The 15,597-nt window shown below is 38.8% G+C and overlaps 1 protein-coding gene across 17 annotated transcripts in view; it reads right to left on the reverse strand.

The window, feature by feature from the left end:
- Positions 1–15,597, reverse strand: part of LOC129779208 (nuclear receptor coactivator 1) — a 530,617-nt gene that overhangs the window by 403,055 nt on the left and 111,965 nt on the right. For 12 of the 17 annotated variants that reach the window (XR_008743593.1, XM_055786544.1, XM_055786551.1 and 9 more), the window contains exon 1: positions 7,096–7,205. The exons of the other annotated variants lie outside the window; for them this stretch is intronic. Coding sequence is in view for 11 of the 12 variants with exons in the window: in XM_055786544.1 (XP_055642519.1) it covers positions 7,096–7,098 (3 nt within the window). In the remaining variant the exon portion in view is untranslated. Of the gene's footprint in view, positions 1–7,095; positions 7,206–15,597 lie in introns of those variants that run through there. 17 annotated transcript variants of the gene reach the window in all.

A 15,597-nucleotide genomic window follows, 5' to 3' on the forward strand; every position in this document is an offset into this window, starting at 1 on the left:
TGTGAGGTACAATCATGTCACGGGGTTGCCCCAAGAGAGCATATGAGCGACAAACTCGACATGATGGGGCATACCAATTGTGCGGAAAGCGTGAAGATGGTGATGAACCTTTGATGGTAGACAGTTTTGGAACAAACTGTATCATGCTTCTCACATAGAAACCCTTGTCCTTCTATCGGTCAAAATTTGTACAGGCAATTTTCACTTCTACTATTGAAGCGATTTTTTTCCTTCAAAGTATTTGTCATAGACAGGAACAGATGATAATCACTTGGTTCGGACAATAAGGTGGATGCATAAAAAATTCCCAAACAAAGCTACCGAAGGTTTTAGAGAGTCTTTTTTTTTCCAAAATATATTTTTTATTAAGGCACATGTGGCGTTAGCCTGACGGGCCCGGGAGTCCAATATTTTGACAATTTTTGTCTTACAACTATGTTAGTAATATGTAACCGATTACTCGCGGTTGGCTCGAGGTTAGTATTACAAGTGTTCTCATAATTGGTATGTTGCAGTCTTCGATGCTCTATACGTGTGCCCGACACGGGCTACTTCCTATTGGGATGCAGCTGACCATTAATCAGCAACGGCCCCCTAGTCTGTACCCCATATCTAGCGTGGTGCGTCTTTCTCGACTCGAGGAATCCAGGATAGAATGGTCACTAGCCGGCGCAATCATCAGTTCGTGTAGAGTTGTCATGAGCGGTACAACCTTTGGCTCTTGTTGAATGATCAGTGGACTGCACAACCTTTGGCCCGTGCATCTGTAAAGAGTGTGTGTATGTATTGCCGCGACTAAGTAAAAGTTTATCGATCGGATAGGAGGGATATGAAACGGAGACACAACGAAGGAAACATCATTAAACGTTGACATCGGCGTTTCTGAGGAACAGGTATAGATGAAGCAGAAGATCAGGATCCCGGCTACCTAAGATATCCCGGACGGGGATATCCGATTGTCTGCCTTTTGCTCTCAGTGCTCTAGAGAGCTGAGAGCGAGCAGCATGGAACCGGATACACGACCAGACAACATGCTCGATGTCGTGGTAGCCATCGCCACAATCACAAAGATTGTTTGCTGCGAGCCCAATGCGATAGAGATGCGCGTTTAGGTTGTAGTGATTGGACATAAGCCGAGATATCACGCGAATGAAATCACGACCGACATTCAATCCCTTAAACCAAGCTTTCGTCGAAACCTTAGGGATAATCGTGTGTAACCAGCGACCGAACTCATCTTCACTCCACCTGAAGCGCCCACCTTAGCTAGCGAGTCCGCTTTCTCATCCCCCGGAATCGAGCAATGAGAGGGAACCCATGCTAAGGTAATCTTGAATAATTTTTCGACCAAAACACTCAATAGATGTCTTATTCTTGTTAGGAAATAAGATGAGCGTTTATCAACTTTCATTGAGCGGATTGCCTCTATTGAGCTGAGACTGTCTGAAAAAATAAAATAATGGTCGATGGGCAGTGTTTCAATGATCCCTAGAGCATAGTATATCGCACCCATTTCTGCGACATACACGGAACAAGGATCTTTGAGTTTGAAAGAGGCTCTGGAATTTTCATTGAAGATGCCGAAGCCAGTGGACCCGTTTATGTATGAACCGTCAGTAAAGAACATTTTATCAGATCCAACTTTCCCATATTTTTCCGAAAATATCGACGGAATAACATTGGAGCGTAGGTGATCTGGTATTCCATGGATTTTTTGTCGCATGGACAGATCAAAAATGACAGAGGAATTGCAAAAGTATGGGAAGCAAACTTGGTTGGAGATGCCTGGTGAAGGGTGCACGTCGTGGGTAAGGTACTCATGGTATAAAGACATAAAACTTGACTGAGGAGTCAGTTGGAGTAGATTTTCGAAGTTATCAATCACCAATGGATTCATGATCTTGCAACGGATGAGAAATCTGTAGGATAATTCTGTGAACCGAAGAGTAAGCGGGGGTACTCCTGCCAAAACTTCGAGACTCATCGTATGTGTCGAATGCAAACACCCCATGGCTATACGCAAGCAACGATATTGTATTCTCTCCAGCTTGAGAATATGAATCCTGGCAGCTGATCGGAAGCAAAAACTGCCATATTCTAACACTGATAATATCGTTGTTTTGTACAACAGAATGAGGTCTCCTGGATGGGCACCCCACCATGTTCCGGTTATTGTTTGGAGAAAATTGATTCTTTGCTGGCATTTCTGTTTCAAATACGCAATGTGTCTCCCCCAGGTACATTTAGAATCAAAATATACACCCAGGTATTTGAAAAACATAGAGTGTTGGATCGTTTTGCCGGATAGGTAAAGCTGGAATTGGGCGGGTTCGTGCTTCCTAGAAAAAACGACCATTTCAGTTTTCTCCGTAGAGAATTCGATACCCAGCTTGAGGGCCCACGTGAACAGATTGTTCATGGTATCTTGCAACGACTTTTGCAGAGCGACGGGATTAGTACCCGTGATGGAAATAACTCCATCGTCTGCAAGTTGTATCAGCGTGCAGTCTCTAGTTAGACAATCATCCATATCATTGACGTAAAAACTGTACAAGAGGGGGCTTAGGCAGGAGCCTTGCGGTAGGCCCATAAAACTGTAACAAGAAGATTTTGAGTTGCCATGAGAGAAATTCATGTGCTTTTCTGACAGTAAATTGTACATGAAATTATTCAGAATTGGTGAAAGTCCACGATTATGAAGCTTCTCTGAGAGAATTTCCATGGAAACTGAATCAAATGCCCCTTTGATATCGAGAAAAACGGAAGCCATTTGTTCTTTGCGAGCAAATGCGATTTGGATTTCAGAAGATAGCAGCGCGAGACAATCATTCGTCCCTTTACCTCGGCGGAAGCCAAACTGCGTATTTGACAGCAAATTGTTCGTTTCGACCCACTTGTCTAAACGAAGTAGAATCATTTTCTCTAACAATTTGCGAATACAGGATAACATTGCAATCGGCCTATACGAGTTGTGATCGCAAGCCGGCTTGTTGGGTTTTCGTATGGCTATCACTCTCACTTGTCTCCAGTCATGCGGGACAATATTCAGCTCCAGAAACTTGTTGAACAAGTTCAGCAAACGCTGTTTTGCCAAGTCGGGAAGATTCTTCAACAAGTTGAATTTAATCTTGTCCGACCCCGGAGCTGAATTGTTACATGAGAGGAGGGCAATTGAGAATTCTACCATCGAAAAATTCTCATAATCGCATTGGAGCGGAATATCGCGTACGACGCTTTGTGCAGGAACAGAATCGGGACAAACCTTCCTTGCAAATTTGAAAATCCAACGGTCAGAGTATTCCTCGCTTTCATTTCCTTAGAGAGTCTTATGGAACACAATTTTTTCTATTGATCAAGCTGGGCGCTTTTGGGCGATTGCTTCCAACAGATGGTTCTATTGTTGACAGTATAGTACATGATTCCTTACCGGTGTTTCCTGTCAGGCAGTGAAATTTTCCTGACTGTGGATTGATCACCATTCTGTTATTGGTTGCAGAAAAGTAGGATTCGCAGATGGAAATCTTGTCAATGATGTTTTTCGCGTTAACACTTTCGACGCCCCGTCACCCAGATATGGGTGACACTTTCCTCGTTCAAATTTAATAGGATTTTAAAAAGAAATTTGATAGAATAGGCTCCTAAGTGTAACTATAGGATATGTAGAAAAATAATAAAATTATAACCATATTATTATAATGTTTATACTGTACTTTTTATTCATTTATAGTGCGGATGGTTTGTATGGCAAAACCCATATAATATGGCTTTGACATGTGTTATTGTTGTCAATTCATCTTCAAATTAAATATTGCGAGATCATGTAAAAGTTGTCTACAAACTAAGTTTGATCTTCATTTAATAATTTATCCGCAAGTTGGGCTCCTCAAGAAACTCAGAAAAGCCGCTTTGGGCGACGAACGTGTTAACTCATGCGGCATACATACATCGAATCCCTATTTGTTCTCAGCCTTTTAATATGGATTCAACCGATTTTTTTTTTCAAAACTAAAAATTACCGGAACTATATCGACGAAACCTCGCGTGATTGATTCTAATATCAGGTAATATGTACCAGGACCATAAACTCTTTTCTTATTTTCAATCGCCTGGCTGGCGTTTTCATTTTAATTGGAATAGTAATAGTAGGGTGCCAATGAAAATGGTCATCTAGAATTTCAAAAAGTTACCACATAAAAAATGTTCACCACCTCGGAAAAAACACCCTATGCAAAATATCAACTCAATCGGACTTAAGCGAAGGTGGCGCAAAGCGATCAAAGTTTGTTTTTTTTTGAAAATCGAAAAATCACACAGGGGAGAGTAGTAAAGGAAATCGAGGTTTTCGAAAAAAAATTTTTGATGCCAAATATTTTAAAATTGCATAAAACGTCGAGATCTAATGTCATCTCGAGTGAAGGTGAATAAAAAATTTGGTGGGCAATATTAGGCACTACTTTTCAAAAATTTCAAATTTGACTTTTTTTTAGAAAAAAATTCGCAGTGGCCAAACTTTTCAGTATTTCGACCTCAAACTCTGATGGGTCATAGAAAAGAGATGTAGGAATACCCCTAGTGACTTAAATCCCGTTTCCCTAAATTTTAAGTGCCTTTTTTTTGAGGTCAAAAAGAAGTGGGCGATATTCGATCACTTTACCTTAGTTTTTTTTCGGCATAAGAAACTAAAAGTATGGTTTTGGGTGCCAATAAGAATAGTTATCTCGATTTTTCAAATAAAATTCAAATGAAAACCATATATAGAGCCAGCGTGAATGAACTGCCTACCGAAATGCAGTTGATTCAGTTGGTTCAATGGCTATTACTTAGGGTGCCATTGAATGTATGGGAAAAAAATCGACCCTAAAATTTCAAAAAGCTACCCTATATAAAATGTTCACCACCTCGAATGCCAAATTTCAGCTCAATCGGACTTAAGGGAGAGTGACGCAAAGCGGTCAAAGTTTGATTTTTCTGAAAATCGAAAAATCACACAAGTCTGAACGAGCGAATATTTTGCATAGGGTATATTATCGTGCAAATAAACATTTCGTAGCAAGTTCCGAATGAAAAATCGAGATAACTATTTTTAGTGGCACCCAAAACCATACTTTTCGTTTCGTATTACGAAAAAAAAGTAAGTCCTATAGTGCCGGTTTTTGACAAAAAAAATTACACTAGATATCGACGTTTCATGTCATTTTAAGACATTTGGCATAAAAAACAAATTTGGAAAACCCTGATTTCCTTTACTCTCCCCTTGTGTGATTTTTCGATTTTCAAAAAATCAAACTTTGACCGCTTTGCGCTACTCTCCCTTAAGTCCGATTGAGCTGATATTTGGCATAGGGTGTTTGTTCGAGGTGGTGAACATTTTGTATAGGGTAGCTTTTTGAAATTTTAGGGACTATTTTTTCACATACATTCGATGGCACTCTAAGTAATAGTAACTGCATTTCGATAGGCTTTTTATTCACGCTGGCTCTATATATGGTTTTCATTTTTCACACTCAATGAAGAAAAGAGTTAAAGAAAATAGAAAATAAAATATTTCCATTTCTTAGTTTTGAAAATGACAAGCTCTGCTTCCACGGTCACACTTTTAGTGGCCCTCGTACTAATGAATGTGCAAATAGCGCACAATCAAAATTATTTGAATCGAATGTTTTTAATGTCAGCAAGCCTTTCCACGAATTCTGATTGACCTAGAGCGCATAAGAAATGCAGGAATATTATGACTCAAGTAAAATGGAAAAATGTTTTGTCCAAAGTTGGTTCTTACTATGGTTGAATGTCACCCATTCGTAGAAATGACCGTTGAAATAGATGTTATAATTGCTTAAACTCACGGAACTAACAATAAATTCGCGTCCGCAAAAGAGTAATTCTTGCAGGAGAAACTTATTTTTATAATGCATAACGAGGAAGAAAACAAAATGTTTGAAATGTTTTCTCACGTTGCATTGCATCACAGTGCACGATTGACCCTTAGGTACTCTTGGGGAAATACGAGTTCTATTGCCAAGCGAAGGGACAAACGTTATGAAGCGTCGATTGATATACAACGCATTCCCCAATGAGCATGATAGAATTTCGATAGCCTTAGTGTACATTGGGGTGCCAATGAAAATGGTCATCTCTAATTTCAAAAAGTTAACCCATAAAAATGTTCACCACCTCGAAAAAACACCCTATGCCAAATATCAGCTCAATCGGACTTGAGGGAGAGTGGTGCAAAGCGGTCAAAGTTTGGGTTTTTTGAAAATCGAAAAATCATACAAGGGGAGAGTAAAGGAAATCGGGGTTTTCCAAAAAAAATTTTTTTTGATGCCAAATGTTTTAAAATTGCATGAAACGTCGAGATCTAGTGTCATCTCGAAAAAAAAGTCGACACTGCGACTTTTTTTTCGGAGTACCAGACGAAACATATGGTAATTATTTTTATTGTCACTTAAAATAAAAATAATTATCTCGATTTTTCATTCGGAACTTGTTGCGAAATGTTGATTTGCACGATAATATAATAGATTTTTCGATTTTCAAAAAACTTAAATTTTGACCGCTTTGCGTCACTTTCTGAAAATGGCAGTCATTTGTGTTCAGACCGGGTTGCCATACAACGGAAGATAATCGGTTGACAAAAAATGAAAAAAAAAATCAGGAGTGCCTCGAAATATCGAGAGAGTCATAGTTTTCCAGAAAATGAATATTGGGGAATGTATGAACTACAAACCACAAAGAGCATTCGCACCGAACTTGATAGAGATGTGCGCTTATCACATAACCGCTGAATATAAATCAGTACCTACGCATAAATTAATTCATGATCCACACTAAATTTCTTCAACTATGCAATAATCCATTTTAAATAGTGAATATGACTCATTTCATGACAACGCTTGTGAATCCTGTTTTTCACACAGAGCTTGATGTCACATCACAAAATGCATGCCGATATTTGCAAGGTTCGCAACAAGACACCTTAAATGGATTAGTACACAGGGAAGCGTGGTTCGAAACCCATAAATAAATCGCAGAATTGGAACATACGAAAACCGTCAAATTTATAAGGATTTTCTCACATCAACAATACTTCCTTACCATGTATCGCTAGAAGAATTTCGTAGTGCGAATTGCACTCCGTACCATACCGAGTAACTGGTTCAAACAGAACATCAATTATTTCCACACGCCATACATACCTGCAAAAAAAAAAACAAGCGGAAAGAAAACGTTAGCTACTTAAAACCTTGGTTTAGTGCTATTATGCAGCATGGCGATCATCAGTGTTTCAATTTCAGTAAGTATAAGCATCAACAACAATAAAAAAACATCACAGAATTTCTTGACGTTGTGGTTCGAACAGAGACACCAGAGAGAAGAAGAAAATCACAAATCACACAAACACAAAATGCTGCAACCACAGATCTCGTGCTTCGGTGCGTTAAGTTGCGGGATGTTGCATTCATGCGGCGGTTGTATAGGGTAATTAAATCTTCAATCATTTCGTCAATTAGCAGCACTCGGAGACAGAGTCATTCCACAGTCTTGCAGAGGTCGAAAAGTTTGATTTTTCATTGAGGAAATGAACAGCTCTGATGGGATTGTATTCAAGATTTGAGCTGTGTTGATCTGAGCAGCTGAAGGGGAAGATTTTCTACGCAGAATCAGTCAGGTCTTAAAAACTAAAATATATGTTCTTTTTTGAACAAAAAATAACGGTATTCGTTTACAACATAAAACATTCTGCTACTTTAATCAAAGTATGATCCATCGGAAGCCACAACTAATTAGTTTATGACAGATCCATGAAAATGTGGTCTGGCGTTGGCATGCTGTAAAATTCCGCACTCCAGTTGACGCGCAAAAGCAGAGCAGAGAAAATTTTGTTGTTAAATTCGAGATGAAGACTCGATGAAAAGATTGTTCGTGTCAGTTTTTAAACCGTTAGGTGGAGAGTGTTTGTGTATGATTGAACCCCACATAAGAATTTTTGATTTTATGCGTTGTCAATGGTAGAGGAGGAACAAACATACAATCATGGCATCAGAGCGCGTCTAGAAGAAGAGCTGCGTACTGAGTGTACTACATGCATTGTCATTGAGGACACCCTTTTTGACATATTATATTATATGGTCAGCATGTGTATTGTTCTCGGGAGTATAAAAATCATCTTCAGCTTCTTCCATAAAACAACGCAAATCATCGGCTCTTTCCAGGACCACCAAACATTCTACTACTGAGTTCTTGAAAAAAAGCTTAATACATTCAAGTAATATCTAAAACAATAAAAAGGAAATTTATTTTTATAACTTTCTATCGGAAGGAAGTTTAGATGAATTTATGAGTGTTTTCGGGCTTATTGGTAACTTTTTCACGGTCGACCATTCAAATTTCGCGAGTTCGAGCAATGTTTCCAGGTTAAAAGTGACGTCAAAGTGAAGCTCATTCCAAGCCGAATGTGAAAAAGATATTTTGCAGCGGTGTGAGCTGCGTTCATTGGTTGAAAACTGAAGCTGATTTTTTTCCGCTGCGTGCAAACAACCAAATTGATTAGGATGTTTTGTTATCGCTCTGCGACAAGTTAAAATGGCACTAACGTTCCTAGAGGAACTTCGCCGTCTCAGCGTAGTATTACTTGCGTCATTTTTATTAGCATTTAGTTGAGAGTTCTATGTCAAATAAAACGCCTTGAATGCATTCTGAGTGGCAAGCTCTAGAATACGCGAGAGCACAGTGCAAGTCGGAGGAAATTCCTTTGACGAAAAATTCTCCCGACAAGAACGGGAATCGAACCCGAACCCTCGGCATGATAATGTGAAACGCTAACCACTCGTCCACGGGAACACAAGTTCTGCGACAATATGCATAGTAGAATTTTAGGATTTTTTCTTCGAAAATCATTTTTTGAGAGCGTTGGAGATGTACTTTCTCTTAGGAATACTGAAAAACTTCTGGATATGCAATTAGTTCAGTGTTTCAGTGACGCTAAAGATTGCGAGCAAGCAACAGCAATGTTGAGATTAAGAGTTAATTGAAAACATCGGTGCTTCGCTGCTTGGCTTTGGCTTAAATATGAATAAGAAACAAGCACTGTGTATTTATTGTCTTTTTTTTGGTACGGTTATAACTCGATCACTTTTGGTAGATCGTAGAGAAGTTTGCGTCAATCGGTGTAGAAAAATATGATCTTTATGAACAAATGATTTATAAATATGATTTTTTTAAACAAACGGTAGCTAGTATAGTGGCGGCGGCAGGGACTTCCAAAATATTTCTTTTTCGAATATATTTTTTTCGAGAGTTTTGGTAAAGTTTTCTAAATTAGCATTTTCCAGTGCTAAATGAGGTGCGCAAATTCAAAGCTTCTAATATTCAACTATAATTCAACTTTCTTTCCTCCTCTCTCTATAAAGATAGAGAGTGAAGGAAAGAGATCTTTTCCTCCTCTTTTTCTCTCTCTTCTCTCTCTATCTCCTCTCTCTTTTCTCTCTCACTTCTCTCTCTTTTCTCTCTCTTTTCTCTCTTTTCTCTCTCTTTTCTCTCGCTTTTCTCTCTCTTTTCTCTCTCTTTTTTCTCTCTTTTCTCTCTCTTTTTTCTCTCTTTTCTCTCTCTTTTCTCTCCCTTTTCTCTCCCTTTTCTCTCTCTTTTCTCTCTCTTTTCTCTCGTTTCTATCCCCTCCCTTTTTCACTCCTCTCTCTTATCTCTCTATCTCCTCTCTCTTATCTCTCTCTTATCTCTCTATCTCCTCTCTCTTATCTCTCTCTCATCTCTCTATCTCCTCTCTCTTATCTCTCTCTTATCTCTCTATCTTCTCTCTCTTATCTCTCTTATCTCTCTATCTAGTCTCTCTTATCTCTCTCTCTTATCTCTCTATCTGCTCTCTCTTTCTCTCTTTCTCTTTCGTCCCTCTTTTTTCTCTCTCTCCTCCGTCTCGTCTCTCTCTTTTTTTCTCTTCTCTCACTACTCTCTCTTTTTTTCTCTCTCCTCTCTCTCTTCTCTTTCTCTCCTCTTGTGAATGTTTTGGTGCGAAAGAGAGGAGTTTCGCACCGAAACATTCACGATTCAAATGTAATCCAGCTAGCAACTTATCGGTGGTGGCGGCGAGGGCGCCCAAAATGTATTTTTTTAATGCCGACAGTTTAGGAAAAATTTTCCCAATCGGCCTTTTCATGGCTAGAGGCGAATGAATTGGAAAAGTTTAGAGCATCTATAATTAGCGAAAACGTAATCAATCACCAAAACATCTTTTTGCCGATATTTGCAAGGTTCGCAACAAGACACCTTAAATGGATTAGTACACAGGGAAGCGTGGTTCGAAACCCATAAATAAATCGCAGAATTGGAACATACGAAAACCGTCAAATTTATAAGGATTTTCTCACATCAACAATACTTCCTTACCATGTATCGCTAGAAGAATTTCGTAGTGCGAATTGCACTCCGTACCATACCGAGTAACTGGTTCAAACAGAACATCAATTATTTCCACACGCCATACATACCTGCAAAAAAAAAAAAACAAGCGGAAAGAAAACGTTAGCTACTTAAAACCTTGGTTTAGTGCTATTATGCAGCATGGCGATCATCAGTGTTTCAATTTCAGTAAGTATAAGCATCAACAACAATAAAAAAACATCACAGAATTTCTTGACGTTGTGGTTCGAACAGAGACACCAGAGAGAAGAAGAAAATCACAAATCACACAAACACAAAATGCTGCAACCACAGATCTCGTGCTTCGGTGCGTTAAGTTGCGGGATGTTGCATTCATGCGGCGGTTGTATAGGGTAATTAAATCTTCAATCATTTCGTCAATTAGCAGCACTCGGAGACAGAGTCATTCCACAGTCTTGCAGAGGTCGAAAAGTTTGATTTTTCATTGAGGAAATGAACAGCTCTGATGGGATTGTATTCAAGATTTGAGCTGTGTTGATCTGAGCAGCTGAAGGGGAAGATTTTCTACGCAGAATCAGTCAGGTCTTAAAAACTAAAATATATGTTCTTTTTTGAACAAAAAATAACGGTATTCGTTTACAACATAAAACATTCTGCTACTTTAATCAAAGTATGATCCATCGGAAGCCACAACTAATTAGTTTATGACAGATCCATGAAAATGTGGTCTGGCGTTGGCATGCTGTAAAATTCCGCACTCCAGTTGACGCGCAAAAGCAGAGCAGAGAAAATTTTGTTGTTAAATTCGAGATGAAGACTCGATGAAAAGATTGTTCGTGTCAGTTTTTAAACCGTTAGGTGGAGAGTGTTTGTGTATGATTGAACCCCACATAAGAATTTTTGATTTTATGCGTTGTCAATGGTAGAGGAGGAACAAACATACAATCATGGCATCAGAGCGCGTCTAGAAGAAGAGCTGCGTACTGAGTGTACTACATGCATTGTCATTGAGGACACCCTTTTTGACATATTATATTATATGGTCAGCATGTGTATTGTTCTCGGGAGTATAAAAATCATCTTCAGCTTCTTCCATAAAACAACGCAAATCATCGGCTCTTTCCAGGACCACCAAACATTCTACTACTGAGTTCTTGAAAAAAAGCTTAATACATTCAAGTAATATCTAAAACAATAAAAAGGAAATTTATTTTTATAACTTTCTATCGGAAGGAAGTTTAGATGAATTTATGAGTGTTTTCGGGCTTATTGGTAACTTTTTCACGGTCGACCATTCAAATTTCGCGAGTTCGAGCAATGTTTCCAGGTTAAAAGTGACGTCAAAGTGAAGCTCATTCCAAGCCGAATGTGAAAAAGATATTTTGCAGCGGTGTGAGCTGCGTTCATTGGTTGAAAACTGAAGCTGATTTTTTTTCCGCTGCGTGCAAACAACCAAATTGATTAGGATGTTTTGTTATCGCTCTGCGACAAGTTAAAATGGCACTAACGTTCCTAGAGGAACTTCGCCGTCTCAGCGTAGTATTACTTGCGTCATTTTTATTAGCATTTAGTTGAGAGTTCTATGCCAAATAAAACGCCTTGAATGCATTCTGAGTGGCAAGCTCTAGAATACGCGAGAGCACAGTGCAAGTCGGAGGAAATTCCTTTGACGAAAAATTCTCCCGACAAGAACGGGAATCGAACCCGAACCCTCGGCATGATAATGTGAAACGCTAACCACTCGTCCACGGGAACACAAGTTCTGCGACAATATGCATAGTAGAATTTTAGGATTTTTTCTTCGAAAATCATTTTTTGAGAGCGTTGGAGATGTACTTTCTCTTAGGAATACTGAAAAACTTCTGGATATGCAATTAGTTCAGTGTTTCAGTGACGCTAAAGATTGCGAGCAAGCAACAGCAATGTTGAGATTAAGAGTTAATTGAAAACATCGGTGCTTCGCTGCTTGGCTTTGGCTTAAATATGAATAAGAAACAAGCACTGTGTATTTATTGTCTTTTTTTTGGTACGGTTATAACTCGATCACTTTTGGTAGATCGTAGAGAAGTTTGCGTCAATCGGTGTAGAAAAATATGATCTTTATGAACAAATGATTTATAAATATGATTTTTTTAAACAAACGGTAGCTAGTATAGTGGCGGCGGCAGGGACTTCCAAAATATTTCTTTTTCGAATATATTTTTTTCGAGAGTTTTGGTAAAGTTTTCTAAATTAGCATTTTCCAGTGCTAAATGAGGTGCGCAAATTCAAAGCTTCTAATATTCAACTATAATTCAACTTTCTTTCCTCCTCTCTCTATAAAGATAGAGAGTGAAGGAAAGAGATCTTTTCCTCCTCTTTTTCTCTCTCTTCTCTCTCTATCTCCTCTCTCTTTTCTCTCTCACTTCTCTCTCTTTTCTCTCTCTTTTCTCTCTTTTCTCTCTCTTTTCTCTCGCTTTTCTCTCTCTTTTCTCTCTCTTTTTTCTCTCTTTTCTCTCTCTTTTTTCTCTCTTTTCTCTCTCTTTTCTCTCCCTTTTCTCTCCCTTTTCTCTCTCTTTTCTCTCTCTTTTCTCTCGTTTCTATCCCCTCCCTTTTTCACTCCTCTCTCTTATCTCTCTATCTCCTCTCTCTTATCTCTCTCTTATCTCTCTATCTCCTCTCTCTTATCTCTCTCTCATCTCTCTATCTCCTCTCTCTTATCTCTCTCTTATCTCTCTATCTTCTCTCTCTTATCTCTCTTATCTCTCTATCTAGTCTCTCTTATCTCTCTCTCTTATCTCTCTATCTGCTCTCTCTTTCTCTCTTTCTCTTTCGTCCCTCTTTTTTCTCTCTCTCTTCCGTCTCGTCTCTCTCTTTTTTTCTCTTCTCTCACTACTCTCTCTTTTTTTCTCTCTCCTCTCTCTCTTCTCTTTCTCTCCTCTTGTGAATGTTTTGGTGCGAAAGAGAGGAGTTTCGCACCGAAACATTCACGATTCAAATGTAATCCAGCTAGCAACTTATCGGTGGTGGCGGCGAGGGCGCCCAAAATGTATTTTTTTAATGCCGACAGTTTAGGAAAAATTTTCCCAATCGGCCTTTTCATGGCTAGAGGCGAATGAATTGGAAAAGTTTAGAGCATCTATAATTAGCGAAAACGTAATCAATCACCAAAACATCTCCGGTGAATGAGCGCTCAAGTACAAAACCTCAATGAAACAATCCAAAAAGAAGAAGACGAAAAAAGGGAGTGTGAAGGTCGTCTACTATTATTATAATAGGAGTACCGGTAAGTTTCTTGGTTTTTTTTTCAAAAATGAATGCTTTATTCTGTAAAAATGGTTACAAATTTAATATTCAAAGTTTTTCCACAATTTTTCCACATCTTTCTGGCAACTCACGGATCCCTTTGCGGAAATAATCGGCCGGTTTGTCGGCTAATCACGAATTGATCCAATTTTTGACTTCAACAAAATTGGAGAAGTGCTGGTCAAGCAGGCCATGTAGCATCGATCGAAAAATATAGTAATCGGACGATGCAATGTCTGGAGAATACGGCGGGTGGGATAGGACCTCCCATTTCAGCGTTTCCAAGTATGATTTGACCGCCTTCGAGACATGCGACCGAGCATTGTCGTGCTGCAAAATAACTTGATCGTGTCTTTGCTCGTATTGTGGCCATTTTTCCTTCAGTGCACGGCTCAAACGTATCAATTGTCGTCGGTAGTGGTCCCCCGTAATGGTTTCATTCGGTTTTAGCAGCTCATAGTACACCACACCCAGCTGGTCCCACCAAATAGACAGTATAACCTTCTGGTCGTGAATATTCCGCACGGCCGTCGATGCATGGCCGGCGTATCCATACGTTGCCCGACGGACGTTCCCACTTTTCATCGCCATTAACGATTCGATGCAAAAAAAACTCTTTTTTTTTTATGCCGTTGGAGCAGTTGTCCGCATGTGAAAAAACGGCGTTCGACATCTCGTGGTTTCAATTCATACAGCAACCAATGTCCTATCTTTCGGATCATTCCCATTACTTTTAAACGATCGGATATGGTTCGCTGAGCTACTCCAAGTGTATCTCCAAGTTCTTGTTGCGTTTGTGACGGATCTGGATCGGGTAAAGTCTCCGATTATTCATCTTCAAACTTTTTTAGCGGTCCGGAACATTTTTCGTCTTCCAAGTCAAAATTACCACTTTTAAACCGTCTGACCCGTTCGCTCAGTTGGAGCATGGTCATCATAAACTTCCACCAAAATGCGATGACTTTCCGTAGCTATTTTTCTTCATATTGAAGTAACACTCCCCGTAAAAACACTCTCGTTGGTACGAAATTCGACATATTCGAAGTGACAAAAAAACTATGTTGTTCACGCTTCATCTTTTTGACATATACTGAAAACGACGCGCAATGACAGTAGCTTTCTAACGAATGTCTGGGAAATTTGCTTCACTGGAATAATAATCAAGTTACGCCATCTGTTGTAAAATCGAAGAAAGTTACCGGTACACCTAAGATATTAAATATTATATTACTATTATATTCATTCCCTGGTAGATTACATCACGCATAGGTCACATTATCATTTGAAACATTCGAACAAATGAAAAAAAAAACAATATATTTGAATTGACAGCCCTTGGTGTAGTTCTGCGTCTCTACAGTTATGTCCTCGATAGTATCCACCAATCCTTTATCTTAAATATGCCAATTTTTCCTGTCATTAGTTACCAGTCATTGGAAATGCACACCATCTCTAGAATGACAGTGTTTTTATAAAATCTTTATTCAATATTTATTTTTTTCTTAATGTAGGATTCAATTGCGATTTTTTTCATATTCCAATGAAAATTCAAACAATTTGACCAAAATCAACCATAAGACACATTTTTATATGAGTTGCCGTTCATAGATATGTCTGCAACAAAAAAGTGATTGTGTGACATTTATCCGAATACCACTCACCCGGAAACACATTTACCCGAATTACATTTACCTGAATATATCGTTTACCCGAATGCAGAATAAAAAAATCCAACATATCAGGTTATGAGTTTTTTTTCGAATCTATTGATAATAAATTAGGTAAAATCAATACAGCATGAAAGAGCAACAAATGGTTTAAAAAAGGTGTAAAAGGAATTCGTCGATCACCTCAAGAAGGTTATTGGGTAATTTATGCGACGGAGCAGTAGAGATGTAAAAGATAATTGAAAATACCGAG

Source organism: Toxorhynchites rutilus, chromosome 3, assembly GCF_029784135.1.
Source record: "Toxorhynchites rutilus septentrionalis strain SRP chromosome 3, ASM2978413v1, whole genome shotgun sequence".
Lineage (NCBI taxonomy): Eukaryota > Metazoa > Arthropoda > Insecta > Diptera > Culicidae > Toxorhynchites > Toxorhynchites rutilus.